Source organism: Trypanosoma brucei, chromosome 10 (genome assembly GCF_000002445.2).
Source record: "Trypanosoma brucei brucei TREU927 chromosome 10, whole genome shotgun sequence".
Taxonomy (NCBI): domain Eukaryota; phylum Euglenozoa; class Kinetoplastea; order Trypanosomatida; family Trypanosomatidae; genus Trypanosoma; species Trypanosoma brucei.
The window spans coordinates 596,828-612,180 of NC_007283.1; the positions used below are offsets into that span (position 1 = coordinate 596,828).

The window sequence follows — 15,353 nt, forward strand, 5'->3', positions numbered from 1 at the left end:
CGCAATACCCAACGTATTTCTCCAAAAGGCACGAACGAAACAATACCATTCTTCGCAAAACTGTCCTCCCACCCTCATTGCTCGTAAAATGTCTTTTAGTTTCACACCAGAGGCTACTCCCCTTCTCTTCTGTTTTCCTTCTAATTCTTTTCGTTTTTGTGCTCCTGTTCTTACTTCCCAACGTGGTATGTGACAGTTTAACCCGACGCAGTGTGAGGTGGCACGTTGACGGGCACTGGATATGAACCGCAACGCGGCGCAGAGCATGACAAATGTTGTGCATGCCACCGATGTGCTGGGAAGCGCACTTACAGCCATCGATGCCATCGTTGCTGACGCGCAGCAGCATCAGCGGAAGAAGGAGCAGCGGGAAGGTACGGGTCCTGCGTTGGCTGGAATAAAACGCCAACGAGGTGGTGAGGTGTTTGCAGTGATGGCGGAGCCGCACTTCCGAGCACTTCAGACAATTGTTTTGCTGTATGGTGTGCAACTTATGCCGTCACTCGATGCAATCATGCGGCGCGTACTCATTTGTGTGACATCTCCTGTTCTTGTGAGCAGTGATTGTTGGGAGCTGGCAGCAATGCTTGGCACATACTTCCGAGCGGGTGCGGCACGACTGCTGGAGGAAGTGTTGGCACTTCTGCTCGCCGAGAGGAGTCCCTTCCTGTTAGGTTCCCCGTGTGTGGTAGTAGACGTGGTAGCCAGTCAAGGCCTTCCCGCTAACACCAACGGCAGCACTGACATCAGTGGTAAAGACCGCAACGCAGTTGATCAGGAGAAGGTATACGATGGCTCATCAACACAGCGTAACTTGCGTGCATTTGACGATCTTCTGGTAGCGTTGGGTCCTTTTCTTCCCTCTTCAACGATGCAGCAAGTAGCGCTACGTTACGCGGAAGAGGTTGTTGTGAATGGCATGCTTAATGCTCAAGCGTCCGCAGGTTGCTCTACTGGGCAGTTGGCAAGTTATCAAGAGAGACAACAACAACAGGTGGAACCGCAACAAACCTCCGTGGAAGCCGTTCTGAGACCGCAGTGTGTTAGCTTACTGACGACATTATTAACGTTGTGTAGGCCACTACCCAGTAACACTGCAGCGTGTGCTGTTCGGGCGGTAAAGGAGCTCCCCATGAGATCTTTTTCACTTTACGGGGGTGTTGAGCACCACCAGCTACTTCGGTCTGTTATGCGACTTTCTGTAACCCTTACGGCACTGCGTCATCCATACGCTATTCCGTTTTATGTCCCACCTCGAGACGTCGTGGAGCGACCTACGAGGCGTGTGACAATGGAAGAGGGGTCTGACGGGCATAAAGTTGAGTCCGCTCAAGTGTATCCAAACAATGAGAAAATGCCTGCAGTGGGCCTCCCGATACCCATCAGTGGTGGTATTAAGGGTAATGACGGTCACAGTAAGCGGCGAGAAGAGGAGGGGAATATTAAAGCTGCCTACCAGTCAACGACTCCGATGGAAAGTAAAACAGTAGCAACTCCGCAGCGGCAACCGCAGCAGTTTGAGGGAACTGCCGAGAAATATTGCGAAAGCAGCGTGTCTCCTGCAGTTTCACAGAAGCAGAAACCACAAGCGGAGCCGACTGCATCACAAGCACCTCTTACTCTAACGGTTAGCGCTGACGATGACGACGATGATGTGGAAATCCCAGAGATTGATATGGAGGACTAAAATGGTGGTTGGAAAAGGTAAAAGGTGTAAGAGAAAAAGCCTTTCATCGAGCGTGTAAATCCAGTCATTCAGTTAACAACGCTGCGTAAGAACCTAATTGCAAGATGCAAAGTTTGCCTTTTTCTTTTCGGTTCAGTTGGTGGGAGCCCCTGATGTTTCACATAATGGCAGTTGAGTTTTACAAGTCTGTTTGCTGTTCTTGCTCTCCTCAAGACCTTTGTCCCATTTTGATACCGTTCTGGATGAAATGGTCATGGTAAACGAAACAAAACGAAGTGAAAAAGTGCAATCTGTGAAGCGAAACGGAAAGTGGGGAGGCGAAGGTAGGGGTTAGTTCTATCACAATATAACCGAAAGTTACCTCGCTGAGGCTCACCGGAAGCGGGCGAATCGACAGTACTCAGCGCGTTAGGGGTTACCATCCAGATGATGGCGCTTGAGCTGCTGGCCCAGCAGTACCTTCCGATCTCTCCGCGACACCTGAGCCTTCTTACCTTAGATGGCGGCTCCCCTGCTGCAGTTGTCGCCGTCTCACCAGCATATGATAATTTCAACCGTGTGTTCTTTCTTGAATGGGATTACCCCACGGAGACGGGTAATTTTCGGCTTATACACACAGAAATGCCTGGTGTGGGTGTAAATGCCCTCTCCCTTATGCTTTCTCAAGACGGCGTTGTACACTGTGTCGTGCAGTGCGCCAGCAAAGGAAAAGAGGAGAGTCCAAAGACGTACCTTCTGCGTCGCACAGAGGATGCAGGAAACTCGGATAGTGATACCAGTGACAACGGAAATGAAGAAGACACGGCGGTAAAATATAAGATTCTTCCCAAAGTGATGGAGGATGATAGCAGGAGTTGGACTGTTGCAACCCGACTTTACAGAGGTAACGGCGGGGTACGGGACTCTAATAACAGTTCCCGAGTTGTCGCTGCTTGTGGAGGTGAGCGCGGTGAACCAAACGCTCTCAAGATGATGTACCTCAGTGGTACACGGTTGTCAGTGCAACAAAGCGTAGAATTGCCTGTGTTGTCAACTTTCCCACTACTTCGGTTGTGTGAAATCGATGGCGATGTCTCCTCGCTTCTTGCATTATGTCATCACGCCGTGTTAGAGATTGACCCTCGGCTAAAGCAGCAGGAAAGTGTTGTGCGCGCGTGGAAATGGACCCCGCGGGACCCACTCACTGCTTTTGCTGTGAAGGATAACAGTATTGTGGCCGGCACAGAAGATGGAGTGCTAGTACTATGGGACTTGCGTTTTGCTGCCGTGCACGAGAAAGGTAGCAAAGCAGTGGACCACAGCGTTTCTTGCGGGGCCCCCATCACTGGTTTGCATATGCCTCATAGTTCCAGTGTACTGTCGTGTCAAGCGGATGGTGCAGTACTTACCTGGGAGCGGTGTTCAACTTCATCTATTAATAACATCAACGAGGCGTGTTTTGTCCCCAGGCGCATCCCTGCGCTTCCTCCCACCTTTGTGGGAACGCCCGGTTGTGTGGGAATGGCTGCAGAAGATAATATTGCCGTGGTTGCAGATGAGTCGGGGGTTCTCAGCATTTTCTCCATGTCGTAACATTCAAGGAATTTGGGAGAAACGGGGGAGGGATGCTGACGCTGAAGTATCATCTCGTCTTACAGGGGAACTGAGTTTTTTTTTTATCACTGAGTTTCTTTTTGTTAAAGCGCGTCCTTAAATGGAAGAGGGGAAAAAAAGATAAGACCATTCTGTCTGGTAGTGGTGACTTCCTACAAAGGTGACAGTAGTGTCTTCAGCTCTCTCTTTTCTCTTTTTTTTTAAGGGTCTGTTTTGTTTTTATTCTACTTTCCTCTAACTCAAAAAATATTCCCTTCTCACACCCCTTTTCCTTTTCGTGTTAGACGCATTTCTTGCCATCCTTCTAAAGCTTAGGAGAGTAGAGGAAAAAGCAGAAAAAAAAAATAGAATATCGAACATACAAATTAAGGAGTCAAGTATAAAAAAGAGGAGGTTGTGGAGAGAAAGTGACGAAAAGAAGATGGAAAACAAGGACGTTGCAACCAGTTGGGATTACAACAGTGCTGAGATTGGTGAATTTGTGCCAAACAGTTGTACTGGAACTCATTTCCCAAACGGAATAGCCTGTGCCCCATGGTTTCAACAGCAGGTGACATCACAACCGCACTTATGCAGTTCTGAATTCGCTAGTAGTGTTGAGTCTGTTGGAGGACCCGCATGTCGGGTTGGCAGTGAAGGTAGCGACTATTGTTTTATGAATAAATCTGTATGTAGAAACGAAGAGGAAGGTGCGGAAGAAGTGGAGGGGAATGAGGGGGAATCCAACTTACGATGGGGAATGCACATCCATCCCGCGGCGCTCCGTGCGGTGCAGGCTTCTTCACGTGAAGTTGTTCAGGGTCTGATTCGGGATAAGGAACTCTTGTGTTCCCAATTCGGTACGATGCAACAAAACATTCCTCTTGCTATCACGTGGCATGACACAACTGCACCGTCACCGAACCAAACGCTTGCGTCCACATTTACGCCGCTACCCCATAAGAAGCGTTCCCGCGATCTCGTAACACTCCTCAGTGGCATTTCACCGGATTGGGAAGCGGCCGAAGAAGTTGGTGGAGCTTCCGCAGCCGCACATGTTGGGGGGTTGGAAATACAACGGAAGAGATTTCGAGTGGATAATCCCACAATTGGCTCAGCGGCATACGAAGTGTCCAAAGCTGCAACCGCGGCATCACCAAAGCCGTGGATAAAAGCGCGTCAGAAGCGTGTGCGAGAGGAGGGAGATGAGGATGTGAATGTGAATGTGGAATGGGGAAGGGGACGGGACGGAAATGAAAACAGTGGCAGGTAACGTGGCGATGGGCGCCCCAGTCCAAATGTTATCAACGGTACCAACCGTGCAGAAAGTGGTGAGGGAAACCCTCACGAGGCAATGAACGGTGTGTTTCAAATAATTTTCAACAGCGCCAATACCAGAGTAAAATTGTGTAGTTTGACCATCGCAGTTTCGTATATATATATATATATATATATATGTATGTTTGTGTGTGTGTATCAAAAACGACTCTTTTAAGATACGCGCAAACGAAATGTCATAACACGAGGAAAAGGCACCGTCTTTCGCGCAGGCTTTCCACCCATTTGACCTCTCCGCACGATTTGTCCAGTGAGCGGGTGATCCTCATTAACCCAAGTGATTTTCCCGGTCTTGACGGTCTTTTGCATCCTTCACTTTTGCATAACCCGCGTGTGCGGCTAATTGCGCCACCCCCGAAACCGATGGTTACGAGACAACAAACATAAACACACAAACAAATGCTTCTTTGCAGTACCCACAGCTGAACCTCAGTTTTCTTTATCCTTCCGTTCCACATACTTTTCGCAGTACCCTCATCGTCAGTTGCCGCTTGCCGCACCACCATAACCACAACAGATGAACATAACGATTTTAGCGCACGAGTTGAATCACGTTGGAGAGGGCTAAGCTGGAAAAATATGGAAACTTCGCAAGTGTGCGCGAATACTAAAGAAAAGAGAAATGTATATGGGGGTTAAGGGGAACGATGGAGGATGACAGTGAGGGGTTGGGGGAGGCTAACAGGAATTAGAAACGATTATATATATATATATATATATGTTTTTTTTCTTAGGTGCTTGTGAGTGAGTGAGTGTGTGTGTGTGTGTGCAAGGGGTCAAGTTACTTCCCGTTCTTTGTGAAACGGTAGAGTTAGCAGTGGGGTGCGATCTTCACCATTGTCACTCATTTTTTGTTTTGTTTTTGTTTGGTTCTATTATTACTATTATTATTGTGCATCACTTTCTTTTTATTTCGTATCAGTGTGGGTATTTCCCTGCACTCGTCTTTTTTTTCTTATTTCGACACTATTTAAGATGCTAATGTTACCACTACTACTATAAACTGGAGTCGTCTTAAATTATCAAAGCGTTCAACCCATCCTACACACCTCTTCTGGTGCGAAATGAGGGATCAAAAACAGTCATTGGTTCTTTGACATTTGTTGGTATCACTACTGTCATATTCTTCTTTTCCCATTTTATTTTTTTTTCACTTTTTTATTTTTCCTTCTACAATTTCTTCATACATTTAAATATATGTGTATGTATTCATGTATGTTTATTTGCTTAATTATTTACCTAACATTCATGTAGTCATTCACCAACATGTCTAAACAAGAACTTCAACTCACTGATGCCGTCTCTGAACAGGACCGGCTCCTCGGTGAGTTGCACAATTCTGTGCTAAACACACGACAGTACGCTTTAGCTATTGGAGAGGATTTAGAAGAGCAGAACACAATGCTCGATGACCTGCAAACTGACGTTGAGCGCGCAACGGATGAGAGCCGCCGGCAAAACTATAATGTTGGGCAGTTGCTGTGGGAAAGTGAAAGTAGGGGTTTCTGGACACTCTTTATTGTATTGTCACTTATTCTGGTGGTGCTTTTAATACTTTAGGACACATACAAACAAACAGATACACACCTTCCCTTCCATCTATTTGGTGTGTTTGTATGGTGTGTGTGTGTGTGTGTGGAGGGGGGGGGGAGAGGGGGCTTTGTTTTCACCGTAGCCTCTTAACGTGTTGTGCAATTCATTTTTCTCTTTTCGCGTTTTGCTGTCGTCGTTGTTGCTGTTGTTGATGATTATGATGATGATGATTATTATTATTATTATTATCCGCATGCTTGTTTGTGGAGAAGGGTGGTTGCTCTTTTCCATTTATTTATTTATTTTTTGTGCCCACCGCGACGCTTTCCCCCCCCCCTCCCCCAACAACAACAACAACAACAACCTCAAACAAAATCCTATTGATAAATGCACTCATTTCATTGTTCACTCCTAACGTTTGTAGTGTATGGAAGAGTGGAGAAAAAAAGGTAGTGGGGTTAAATGACGTTGTACCTTTTCCCGTGTGATTTTGTTTTTGTTGTGTGTGTACTGTCGCTGATGCAGTAACTTGTGGCCACTTTTTCCAGTTTGTTATTATTGTTTCATATGTTCGGCGCTGGTCATCTCTTTTATATTTTGCCACATTGACCCCCACCCACCACCACGCACCAAAAAAAAAAAAAGGAAATGAAATGAAAAGAAAAGGGGAAAAGGAGAAAATGGAGGAGGGGGAAATACAAATACACACGGATTTTGTGTGAGGGCAAAAGAAACTCTTTCAGTTATTCATTCGCGAACTCCGCGGGTGTTTTCACCATCGGTCCCTTCCATTATGATTGTTTCGAAAGACTGTGGCTGCTTGACTGGTGTTTGATAATTCTATTATTAATCACATCAATAGGAATAATAATAATAATTATTATTATTTTAAATTCCTTCGTTGTTTTTATCGTTATTTAAACTACTACAAACTTTCACTGCGTGAACAAAATAAACTGATGTGACCAAGCAGAAGTAATTGGAGGACGCCACGGGTCCTTAAGTGCTTAGAAAAGAAAAAATAATAAGTAAATTAAATCATATTTATACAGCAAAAAGCGAGCAAAGTTTCAACAAGGAGGGAAATGCGTAGGTCGCTTGCGTTTCTGGTGAACTTTTCACCCATCTATATGCCAGCCCTTTCCCCATCCATGGATAGCGGCATAATTGTTGAGTGGAAGAAAAAGGTTGGCGATCTTGTAAAAGAGAATGATGTGTTCTGCACCATTCAAACCGACAAGGCAGTTGTGGATTTCACTAACACCTTCGATGCCGGTTACTTGGGCAAAATATTCCGCCAGAATGGTGAAACTGTCGCCGTCGCTTCAACAATAGCCGCGATGGTTGAGGAATCGCAAGATGTGGCCAAATTAGCGGATTATACATTGAAGGACGTGGAACCCGGTAATGTTGACGAGGAGGCGGTTGCAGCTCCCGTTTCAACAACAACAACAACAACAAAAACTCCAAAACCCGCTGGTGGTAAAATCCGTTACGGCGGTTCTCTCGACGAGGCGGTTGCAGCCAGTGGTCCGGGCGTTATGCGAATTGCAGCCCGTCTCGACAAGGCAGCACTGGAAGCCATCACACCAACAGGAAGAGGAGGACGCTTCACAAAAGCAGATTTTGTTGGACAGCCCGGTTTTGACTACGAGAAGGCGGCACCAGCACCGAAGGGTTCCTCCTCGTCTTTTACTAACGCCTCTCGGGAATGTTGTGCTGAGAATACGAACGGGGCTGTTGGATCCAGCGCTGTGGTGAAATCCTTCCCCGTATATAACTTCAAGGTATCAGACACAACATTATTGCAACAACTCCTTAATAGTATGCCTACTCCAAAGGCAAAGGGCGCAGCGGTTGGCAAGTAAACACATTAGCTACATGCCTGAAAGCAGTTACCAATGCAATTATAAGATGTGGGTAATACAAACGGTCGCGTGGGTGTTGTTAACGTGTGTGTAAGTGTGTGTTTCCCCCGTTACTGCATGCGTTTGATGGTTTTGTTATCCATTTACAAAAGAAATGGTACAAAAGGGTGAGGTAGTGTGAAGAAAGAGCGGAAAGTTTTCCGCGATGTGAACACAATGTCAAAAAGGAGGGAAGGTGGAAAATATAATGTGGTGATGAAAGAGCCGCTCCATCATTCCTTCCTCTTTGTTATGCAGTAACGGTTGAGTTTTTATTTTATTATTTTCGTATTATCATTATTTTTTATTTTTTTATTTCGCTATACTTTTCTTCCTTTTTTAACGTGTACTTCATTACTGCGTGCGTGTAAGTGTTATGTATTTTGGTTTCGCTCATTTGCCTATGTCTGCCTCTTTGTGGCTGAGTTTGTTCCCTCACATTCACTCGCCTAGCACATACAAATGGAAAGAAGAAGGCAAAAGAAAAAAGAAAGAAAGAAACACAGTAAATGTGGCAGAAATGCAAAATGAATATTCTCCTCCGCACCACCACCAAGAGGAGGAAAAAAGAAAAAGGAAAAAGGAAAAGGCAAGTGAGCTGGGAGATGAGAGGAGATGTAAGTATCCTACGTCACGTGTTGAAAGTAGTAAACGTTACAATATTTTTGCTCCTTGCTGGTTATTTGCGCAGCGTCTCCCCTCTTTTAGCGTGCCTTGCGATCATGTGTTTTTGTTTCGTTTGTTACGTGAGTTCATCTCCTTTTTTTTTGTGTGTGTGTGCTTTATATATAAATTCCTTTATGTCAGTACACGCCGTGCCACATCTCATACCGTTACTTCTGGTGGATGGGGTGGGAATTGTAAAGGTATGTGTGTCAGAGGAGGGGTGTGGGAGATCAAAAGAAAATCAAAAAAAAAAGGAAAGCGCCTCCACCACATAAAGTAACGGGAAATTGATTGACAAAAAAAAATAATAATCAGAAAGTCAAGAAAGGAAGAAAGAAAGAGGGAGGAGGGAAGGAAGAAAGGAAGGGGGGAAGCACGCACCAGAAGTGTAGGAGAGAAGGAGTAAGTAATAATAAAAATTTTAAAAATAATTATAATTATAATAACAGTGCGAACATATTTTATGGGGTTAATAACACAGGGTATGGGAAAACTAACACATCTGTGTTCTCACGTATGTGTGGTGAAGTAACAAAGCAGGAATAACAACAACCGAAGGGAGGAGCGTTTAATTTCAGATGCAAATGTGTTAATGTGATGGAGTTGGCGGAGGGAAATAAGGTTAACGCTTTTTTCCACCACCCCCCTCCTCCGCTACATTCCTCTTTCTTAACATATGGCGTGTTGTTTTTTTTTTTTGGTGAATCAATTCGAATGAGAAATGTCGTTTCGCTCTGGTACGCCGCTGGAGCCTGAAACTCTTCATGTGTATTGCCTCGACAACAACTTCTATACTCTCATTGCTTTGTTTCTGTTTCTTAACCCCTCGCTTGTACGCATCTTTCTGCTGTTCTGGCCTTCTGATTTCCCCAATACATCTTTTGATGTCAATTGTTAATCTTGTGCTGTGCACATACATTCACAAAGGGAAAGGAAAAAAAAACAAGAAGAATAAACAACTATGCCACTTTCCTCCGAGAACAAGCAGAAGTTGCAAAAGCAAGTGGAGTTCTACTTCAGCGATGTGAATGTGCAGAGAGATATTTTCCTGAAGGGGAAGATGGCAGAAAATGCTGAGGGTTTCGTCTCCCTGGAGACCCTTCTAACATTCAAGCGCGTGAATTCTGTTACGACGGATGTGAAGGAAGTCGTAGAAGCAATTCGTCCCAGCGAAAAGCTTGTCTTGTCTGAGGATGGCCTTATGGTGCGCCGCAGGGATCCGCTTCCGGAATCCATCCAAACCGATCACCAAACCGTGTATGTGAAACCTGTACCACCCACAGCAACACTCGAGCAACTTACCGAATTCTTCAGCAAACACGGTACGGTGCAGGCGGTATGGCGCCGTTACTTTGCTGGGAAAAAGGACGCACCTCCAGAGAGCCGCACAAAGCCCTCTGTATTTGTTGTGTTCAACAGTAGTGAAGAGGCGGAGGCGTTCCAAAAGGCCCCTCCCATGTACGACGATGTGCAACTTACAGCAGAGATGAAAACAACGTACTTGGAGCGTAAGGCGGAAGAAATAGCAGCAAAGAAGTCAAGTAAAACAAAGAACGGCGGTGCAACTGACAGGGCGGAGAAGAAAACCCCACCCATGCCGCTTGGAAGTAGCTATCGTGTAAGCGGTTGTGGGGAGATGGAGAGTTTCGCCACGGTGAAGAATCTATGGCCTGTGGAGGAGCAGAAGGGGATTCGTTACGTATTTATGCCGGATAAGGAAAGCGCACTGCTCATATTTCAGGATACTCAGACAGGAGAAAAGATGGTGGCGGACTTAAAGAGCCGTGGTACAACTCTTAACGGTAAACAACCGGATATAAAGAAGTTGGAGGGTGACGATGAACAAAAGCTATTGGAAAATGTGGAGAAGGAAATTGTGGATCGTGCAATGCAGAGTGCGAATAATCGTTCCGGGCGAGGAGGACGAGGTGGGCGAGGGGGCCGAGGACACAAGCGGTCACGTGAATAAGTGTCACGTGCATATGTGTGTTTAAGCGAAGCGCTCTTCACTCACTGGTTTCTCATCAGCCCCTCTGACTTTTTCTCTTCACTCCTGTTACAACTATGCGATAACCACCTACCAACAGTAAGGAAGGTGGACAGGGAGGGTGACACAGAGAGATTTTTGTTGTTGCTTTTTTTTCACCGTTTTGTGTCAGGGGAAGGGAGTGGTTGCACACGCGGTGTGGCCTCGGAAAAAATGGTCAGTAACTGGCAGCAATGGGACAACCGGAAGCGCATTTCTAAAACTAAAAACAAGACAACATAAAATAAGCGTATTTAAAATGGGGCAAATTTTAAATGTTGACTCAATAGTAACATACGAACAAGGTTACTTTTAAGAAAAGATAAGAATACGGGGATGGGGAAATTACGTGGCGTGATTTGTATCTGGCAGGTGTAAAAAGAGGCCCGGCGCCGCGGAAGAAAATGCGGACTTGAGTGACTGTGTAATCTGGGGGAACGGGTGGTATGGAGGCACGGGGCATGAACATGTGAGGAACGGAAAGGAAACAGCAGGTAAAGTAAAAGGCTTTCAGGATGCTGATATGTGTTTATACCAGATTAACACTGTAGCGTAAATGCCGTATTTCTCAGCCTGGGCCTTTTGTTACCACGAGTCCGTTGTTTCGTGTCGTTCCCTCCCCATTTACTGGCGTTATTCTTCCTGCACACCTCCCGCTCATATTCTTGCAACCGGCAGTGACAATCGTCGTGTCCCCACTTCTGCCAGTGTTAGGTGTCTCAGAGAGTGTCACACACACTTTCTCCTGCGACTACTCACAAACGCTGGTTTCTTTCGTCGTTTTTTATATTTTTTGTGTCCCATCCGTCAGCGCTTGATCACCCTTGCGGGGCGCTTGTTAAATACTCCCGTTGCTGATCTACTTAGATCATCTGTAAATATTGACTTTCTTTGTTTCCTCCTTTTCTCTACAACACACATCATCACCTTGATGCGTGCGTATACGTTTCCCGTTTATTGTAATGCAGAAAAGATCACAATGACTACAGAGGTCAGTAATGACGGTATGGACATAGTGAACCACATGGATATCAAAGTTCATGGTATCCAGAATGTACCACCCAGTTGGTGGTCGGATGGTAAACACCCGACATACCCGGAGCATCCGTTCCGATATGAAGTGAGCTTCACTATTGATGGAAATCAAACTTTCACCCTCGCTAACGGGCGGTTGCTGCAGTACCTCCCACAATACCGAGATTACATCGAAAATGCCGCATTGCCTCCACTGTCTTCAACGGCAAAGGACGTGCTGCGGCAAATGCATGAGGTTCCGGAGGCACCCACTAAAGGTAAGTCAATTTCCACGACGAAAACAACCGGGAACTCACAGGCAGTGGAGGATGATGCGCAACCGGAGGCGCGGATTATTTGGATTACGCCACCAACCTCTGAGCGTGCGCCCACACCAAGTGAGGAACTGTTGGGAAAGCGACGGAAGAAAACTGCGGGGAATAGTGTGGGAGAGGACTTAACCCCAGTTGCCGTCCCCGAAGACGACGACACACCACCTTGTATGATTCGTATGCCACTAGATGAGCGTCATATCATGGCGTTAGAGGGCATGATGTTGTCAGGGAGGCCGCTAGAATTGAAATTTACCCGTGTACTAAGACCTGGGTTGCCAACTGAGTGGGAAGATAAACAAGAATGGTATTTCCGTGCTATCATACCTGTCGATTTGGCACCGCTTTCCGATCCTGGATCACGTGAATTGTCGGCAGATATTCAACTCCAACCCGTAAAGGCAGCCGTTCGCACGGAGGAGGTTAAAAAAACGTCCAAACGGTCAAAGAATATGGCGCAGGGACTTCGCCACGAAGAAATCGACACAGAAGGGGAACACCCGTACGTAACCTGCAAAACATCTGCAGTTGTTTCAATAGAACTTGAGAAAACGCTTGTACAGTTGCCAAAAGATCGTATCCGTCCCGCTGTGCTCCCGACCAACCTTATTCCAAAGCGTCCGCCACCAAGGAAGGAATTCCGAGACAGCACACGGCAGTTCTCAGATATGGTAGCTTCCATTGCAGAGAGAATGATGCACGACTGCGCTGCACTTCAGGATGCAGACAGCGAGCGCAAAGAGGAGGAAATTTTGGAAGTATTTGAGAACTCTGGGAGACTTGAGTCGTATAAGGAGCAGCTACTTCCCCTAGTGGTGAACGTAGTTCGCGAAAAATTCCTCTCTGACAAGGACGCATCACCCGATGTAATTAGTCGACTTACAAATGAGTTATACGTCCACCTTCTCAACAGCATACACTGCACACTACACAACATGGTGGAGGGAATGAGCACCCCAGAACAGGAAAATGCCAATCGGGTTGCCACAGCGAAACCGTCGACCGCATCGCCACAGGGACCTGATGATGGCATTGACTACGTGTGGTTAGAGCGGGCTGAAGAGGCGGAAACAATACGGGACTACGCACGCGCAACACGCTGCCACCAGGCACGCATCGCCAGCTGTGCCTGCGCGGAAAGCTTTCCGGACGTGTGGTATGATGCGGCATCTTACTTTGTGCGGATTGGGGAAACAACGCGGGCAGAGCAGTGTTTTCGAGAAGCCATTTCTCATGATCCGACGCATGCGCCCTCGCTTATGGCATATGGTGCTCTCCTTCTTACTTTTGACCGCTTTGATGAGGCAACCGTGTATTTGCAAGCTGCGGTGGATGCAAAGCCGAGCAGTCTTTCATGGGGACTTATCTCCCTCCTTTGTGATATGCATGTTTTGAATCTAGAACGGGGGCCCCGGTATGAGTCACAGCGGGCTCACTGGGAACATGAAGGGACTATTGCTATGAGGGAAGCATTAAGTTTCAGCACCGATGTGGATCACACCTCTGTCAGCAAAGAGGTTGCAGATTACTTACTGAAGCTTCAGCACCCTGGCCTCGCTAATATTTCTCTAACCAGATGCTCTCGTGGTGGACATACGGAGGTCCTATACGCACGTTTGTTTGCATTGGGCGAGCAGTATAATGAGGCGTTGGAAACACTGAAAAATGGGGAAGGGTTAGAACCATACATCGAGGAGGTTACCATACTTCGTGGTGACTGCTACGCGGCGCTCGGCCGAAGTGACGAAGCAATCAGGGAATACAAGAGCGTATTGTGCGCTAAGGACAAGGAGCCGCGGCGCCGCTTTGGCCCGAGTTATATTCATCTTGGGAATCTGTTGATTACCGCAGGGTGTTACAATGATGCGTTGGGTGCTTTTACCATTGGAATTCAGGCATGGCCATGCAGTCTCACTTGGTTGGGTGCCGGCATTGCGTACTACCGATTGAATAAAATAGATGCGGCTGAGGAATGCTTGAGTGAATCAAACACCCTAAACAACACCAACCCGCGGACATGGGCGTACCTCTCACTTGTGTGTCTTCGAAAGGAACGTGTGGAACTCAAAACTGTGTTACGACAGGCCATTATGCAAGGACTCGCCGACCCCGGGTTATTAACCGAACTTGGCCGCGATCTTGTCCGTGCGTGTATGGGAGAACTCGGTGAAAGTTGTCTGCGGAAGGCACTCGCTGTTGAGCGGGAGTGCGGTCGGGAGGACAGCGCAGTTTGCTGCACGGCCATGTATTATTTAGCGGGTGCAGTAGAGGGTAATAACGCGGAGGAGGCATGGATGTTATACACGGCTGTGGCGAACAAAACTATGGATGAGGTGCTGCGGGCAAAAGCGGAGGAGCAACTTGCCGCCCTTGGAAAGTCGTGAGGGGTTAAGAAGTGCTGTTGCGCTCTGCTCAATTACATTTTCTCATATGAGCGGTATTAGTTAATAATCAAACTCACACTGTCCATCGGGTTACCAGCGCGACCCCAGGGGGTTTCCCCCTCTCTTCAGTTCGCACTTCTCTCTCAAAGTATATTTCCCTTTACTGAATTAGCGCATGTAAAGAAGAAGAAAAAAAGGTTGGAAAAACAAAAAAAAAGAAAAAAAAGAAAAGAAAAAAAAACAGTCGGAAAAGGGAGAGAGAATGTGTGTGCATGCATGAGTTATAGAGCAGAGAAGATGGGTGGTGATGTCTTTGTTATGTGCAGTAATATGGCAGGGTCAATTTGATGTTGAATGAGGCATGACTACCTGAGGTTAACTCGAAAGGGCGCGTTTCTCGCGGTCATATGTTTATTTCATTTGCCCTGTCCCGGCACTTGTGTGGATAAAATGTGATTGCCTCATATTAGTATACATCCTCCTACCTTATGTCCAAAAAATAAAACTGCTGTCTCCTGCAAAAATAATAATAATTATTATTATTACGCACCTATTTTTTTTTCTCTCCTCGCTTGTCTTTTGTTATTGTTTTTTTTTTTAAAGACGTATTCAAGTCCCAACATGAAAAAATTCCCCAATAGACACAAATGCTTTGTGTGCAATTCATTTGAACCATGAATGCGTGCACTTGTACACAAAACGTTAACTCCATAATGTTAAAAAGAAAGGGCGAGTATGGGAGGGAGGAAGGCAAGAGGAGGAGAAAAGTATAAATGTGGAAACACATCGCGAAACTTTTTTTTTTCCTTTTTGTCTTCCTCCTGTACTGCAACGTTCCGTCGACGCAAAAAGTATTGCAAAAGATGTCAGTTTTTATTCTCTTGTGGTTTTACC

General features: G+C 46.3%; 8 protein-coding genes across 8 annotated transcripts, besides 13 other annotated features; all 8 read left to right on the forward strand.

Annotated features, from left to right (window-relative positions):
* Nucleotides 1-241: 241 nt before the first annotated feature.
* Tb10.70.5420 (hypothetical protein, conserved) lies at nucleotides 242-1,687 on the forward strand (the record flags this gene model as incomplete). Its single annotated transcript, XM_817392.1, has 1 exon — nucleotides 242-1,687. One exon carries the CDS (start codon nucleotides 242-244, stop codon nucleotides 1,685-1,687), a length of 1,446 nt encoding a protein of 481 aa, XP_822485.1.
* A 426-nt stretch (nucleotides 1,688-2,113) lies between these two features.
* On the forward strand, nucleotides 2,114-3,259 carry Tb10.70.5410 (hypothetical protein, conserved; the record flags this gene model as incomplete). The annotated part of the gene is made up of 1 exon (XM_817393.1): nucleotides 2,114-3,259. The coding sequence occupies one exon, from the start codon at nucleotides 2,114-2,116 to the stop codon at nucleotides 3,257-3,259; it is 1,146 nt and encodes a 381-aa protein (XP_822486.1).
* A 442-nt stretch (nucleotides 3,260-3,701) lies between these two features.
* Nucleotides 3,702-4,532, forward strand: Tb10.70.5400 (hypothetical protein, conserved; the record flags this gene model as incomplete). The annotated part of the gene is made up of 1 exon (XM_817394.1): nucleotides 3,702-4,532. One exon carries the CDS (start codon nucleotides 3,702-3,704, stop codon nucleotides 4,530-4,532), a length of 831 nt encoding a protein of 276 aa, XP_822487.1.
* A 159-nt stretch (nucleotides 4,533-4,691) lies between these two features.
* Nucleotides 4,692-4,720: a microsatellite.
* Nucleotides 4,721-5,296: 576 nt separating this feature from the next.
* Nucleotides 5,297-5,317: a microsatellite.
* A 546-nt stretch (nucleotides 5,318-5,863) lies between these two features.
* Tb10.70.5385 (hypothetical protein, conserved) lies at nucleotides 5,864-6,157 on the forward strand (the record flags this gene model as incomplete). Its single annotated transcript, XM_817395.1, has 1 exon — nucleotides 5,864-6,157. The coding sequence occupies one exon, from the start codon at nucleotides 5,864-5,866 to the stop codon at nucleotides 6,155-6,157; it is 294 nt and encodes a 97-aa protein (XP_822488.1).
* Nucleotides 6,158-6,203: 46 nt separating this feature from the next.
* Nucleotides 6,204-6,235: a microsatellite.
* Nucleotides 6,236-6,344: 109 nt separating this feature from the next.
* Nucleotides 6,345-6,379: a microsatellite.
* Nucleotides 6,380-6,472: 93 nt separating this feature from the next.
* Nucleotides 6,473-6,494: a microsatellite.
* Nucleotides 6,495-6,761: 267 nt separating this feature from the next.
* Nucleotides 6,762-6,796: a microsatellite.
* Nucleotides 6,797-6,993: 197 nt separating this feature from the next.
* Nucleotides 6,994-7,025: a sequence feature (AT_rich).
* A 190-nt stretch (nucleotides 7,026-7,215) lies between these two features.
* On the forward strand, nucleotides 7,216-7,998 carry Tb10.70.5380 (dihydrolipoamide acetyltransferase, putative; the record flags this gene model as incomplete). The annotated part of the gene is made up of 1 exon (XM_817396.1): nucleotides 7,216-7,998. One exon carries the CDS (start codon nucleotides 7,216-7,218, stop codon nucleotides 7,996-7,998), a length of 783 nt encoding a protein of 260 aa, XP_822489.1.
* Nucleotides 7,571-7,595: a microsatellite.
* Nucleotides 7,999-8,306: 308 nt separating the features above from the next.
* Nucleotides 8,307-8,355: a sequence feature (AT_rich).
* Nucleotides 8,356-8,413: 58 nt separating this feature from the next.
* On the forward strand, nucleotides 8,414-8,983 carry Tb10.70.5370 (hypothetical protein; the record flags this gene model as incomplete). Its single annotated transcript, XM_817397.1, has 1 exon — nucleotides 8,414-8,983. The coding sequence occupies one exon, from the start codon at nucleotides 8,414-8,416 to the stop codon at nucleotides 8,981-8,983; it is 570 nt and encodes a 189-aa protein (XP_822490.1).
* Nucleotides 8,984-9,024: 41 nt separating this feature from the next.
* Nucleotides 9,025-9,077: a sequence feature (GA-rich).
* A 31-nt stretch (nucleotides 9,078-9,108) lies between these two features.
* Nucleotides 9,109-9,153: a microsatellite.
* A 511-nt stretch (nucleotides 9,154-9,664) lies between these two features.
* Tb10.70.5360 (La protein) lies at nucleotides 9,665-10,672 on the forward strand (the record flags this gene model as incomplete). The annotated part of the gene is made up of 1 exon (XM_817398.1): nucleotides 9,665-10,672. One exon carries the CDS (start codon nucleotides 9,665-9,667, stop codon nucleotides 10,670-10,672), a length of 1,008 nt encoding a protein of 335 aa, XP_822491.1.
* A 613-nt stretch (nucleotides 10,673-11,285) lies between these two features.
* Tb10.70.5350 (hypothetical protein, conserved) lies at nucleotides 11,286-14,459 on the forward strand (the record flags this gene model as incomplete). Its single annotated transcript, XM_817399.1, has 1 exon — nucleotides 11,286-14,459. One exon carries the CDS (start codon nucleotides 11,286-11,288, stop codon nucleotides 14,457-14,459), a length of 3,174 nt encoding a protein of 1,057 aa, XP_822492.1.
* Nucleotides 14,460-14,661: 202 nt separating this feature from the next.
* Nucleotides 14,662-14,700: a microsatellite.
* Nucleotides 14,701-14,978: 278 nt separating this feature from the next.
* Nucleotides 14,979-15,004: a sequence feature (AT_rich).
* Nucleotides 15,005-15,353: the final 349 nt, after the last annotated feature.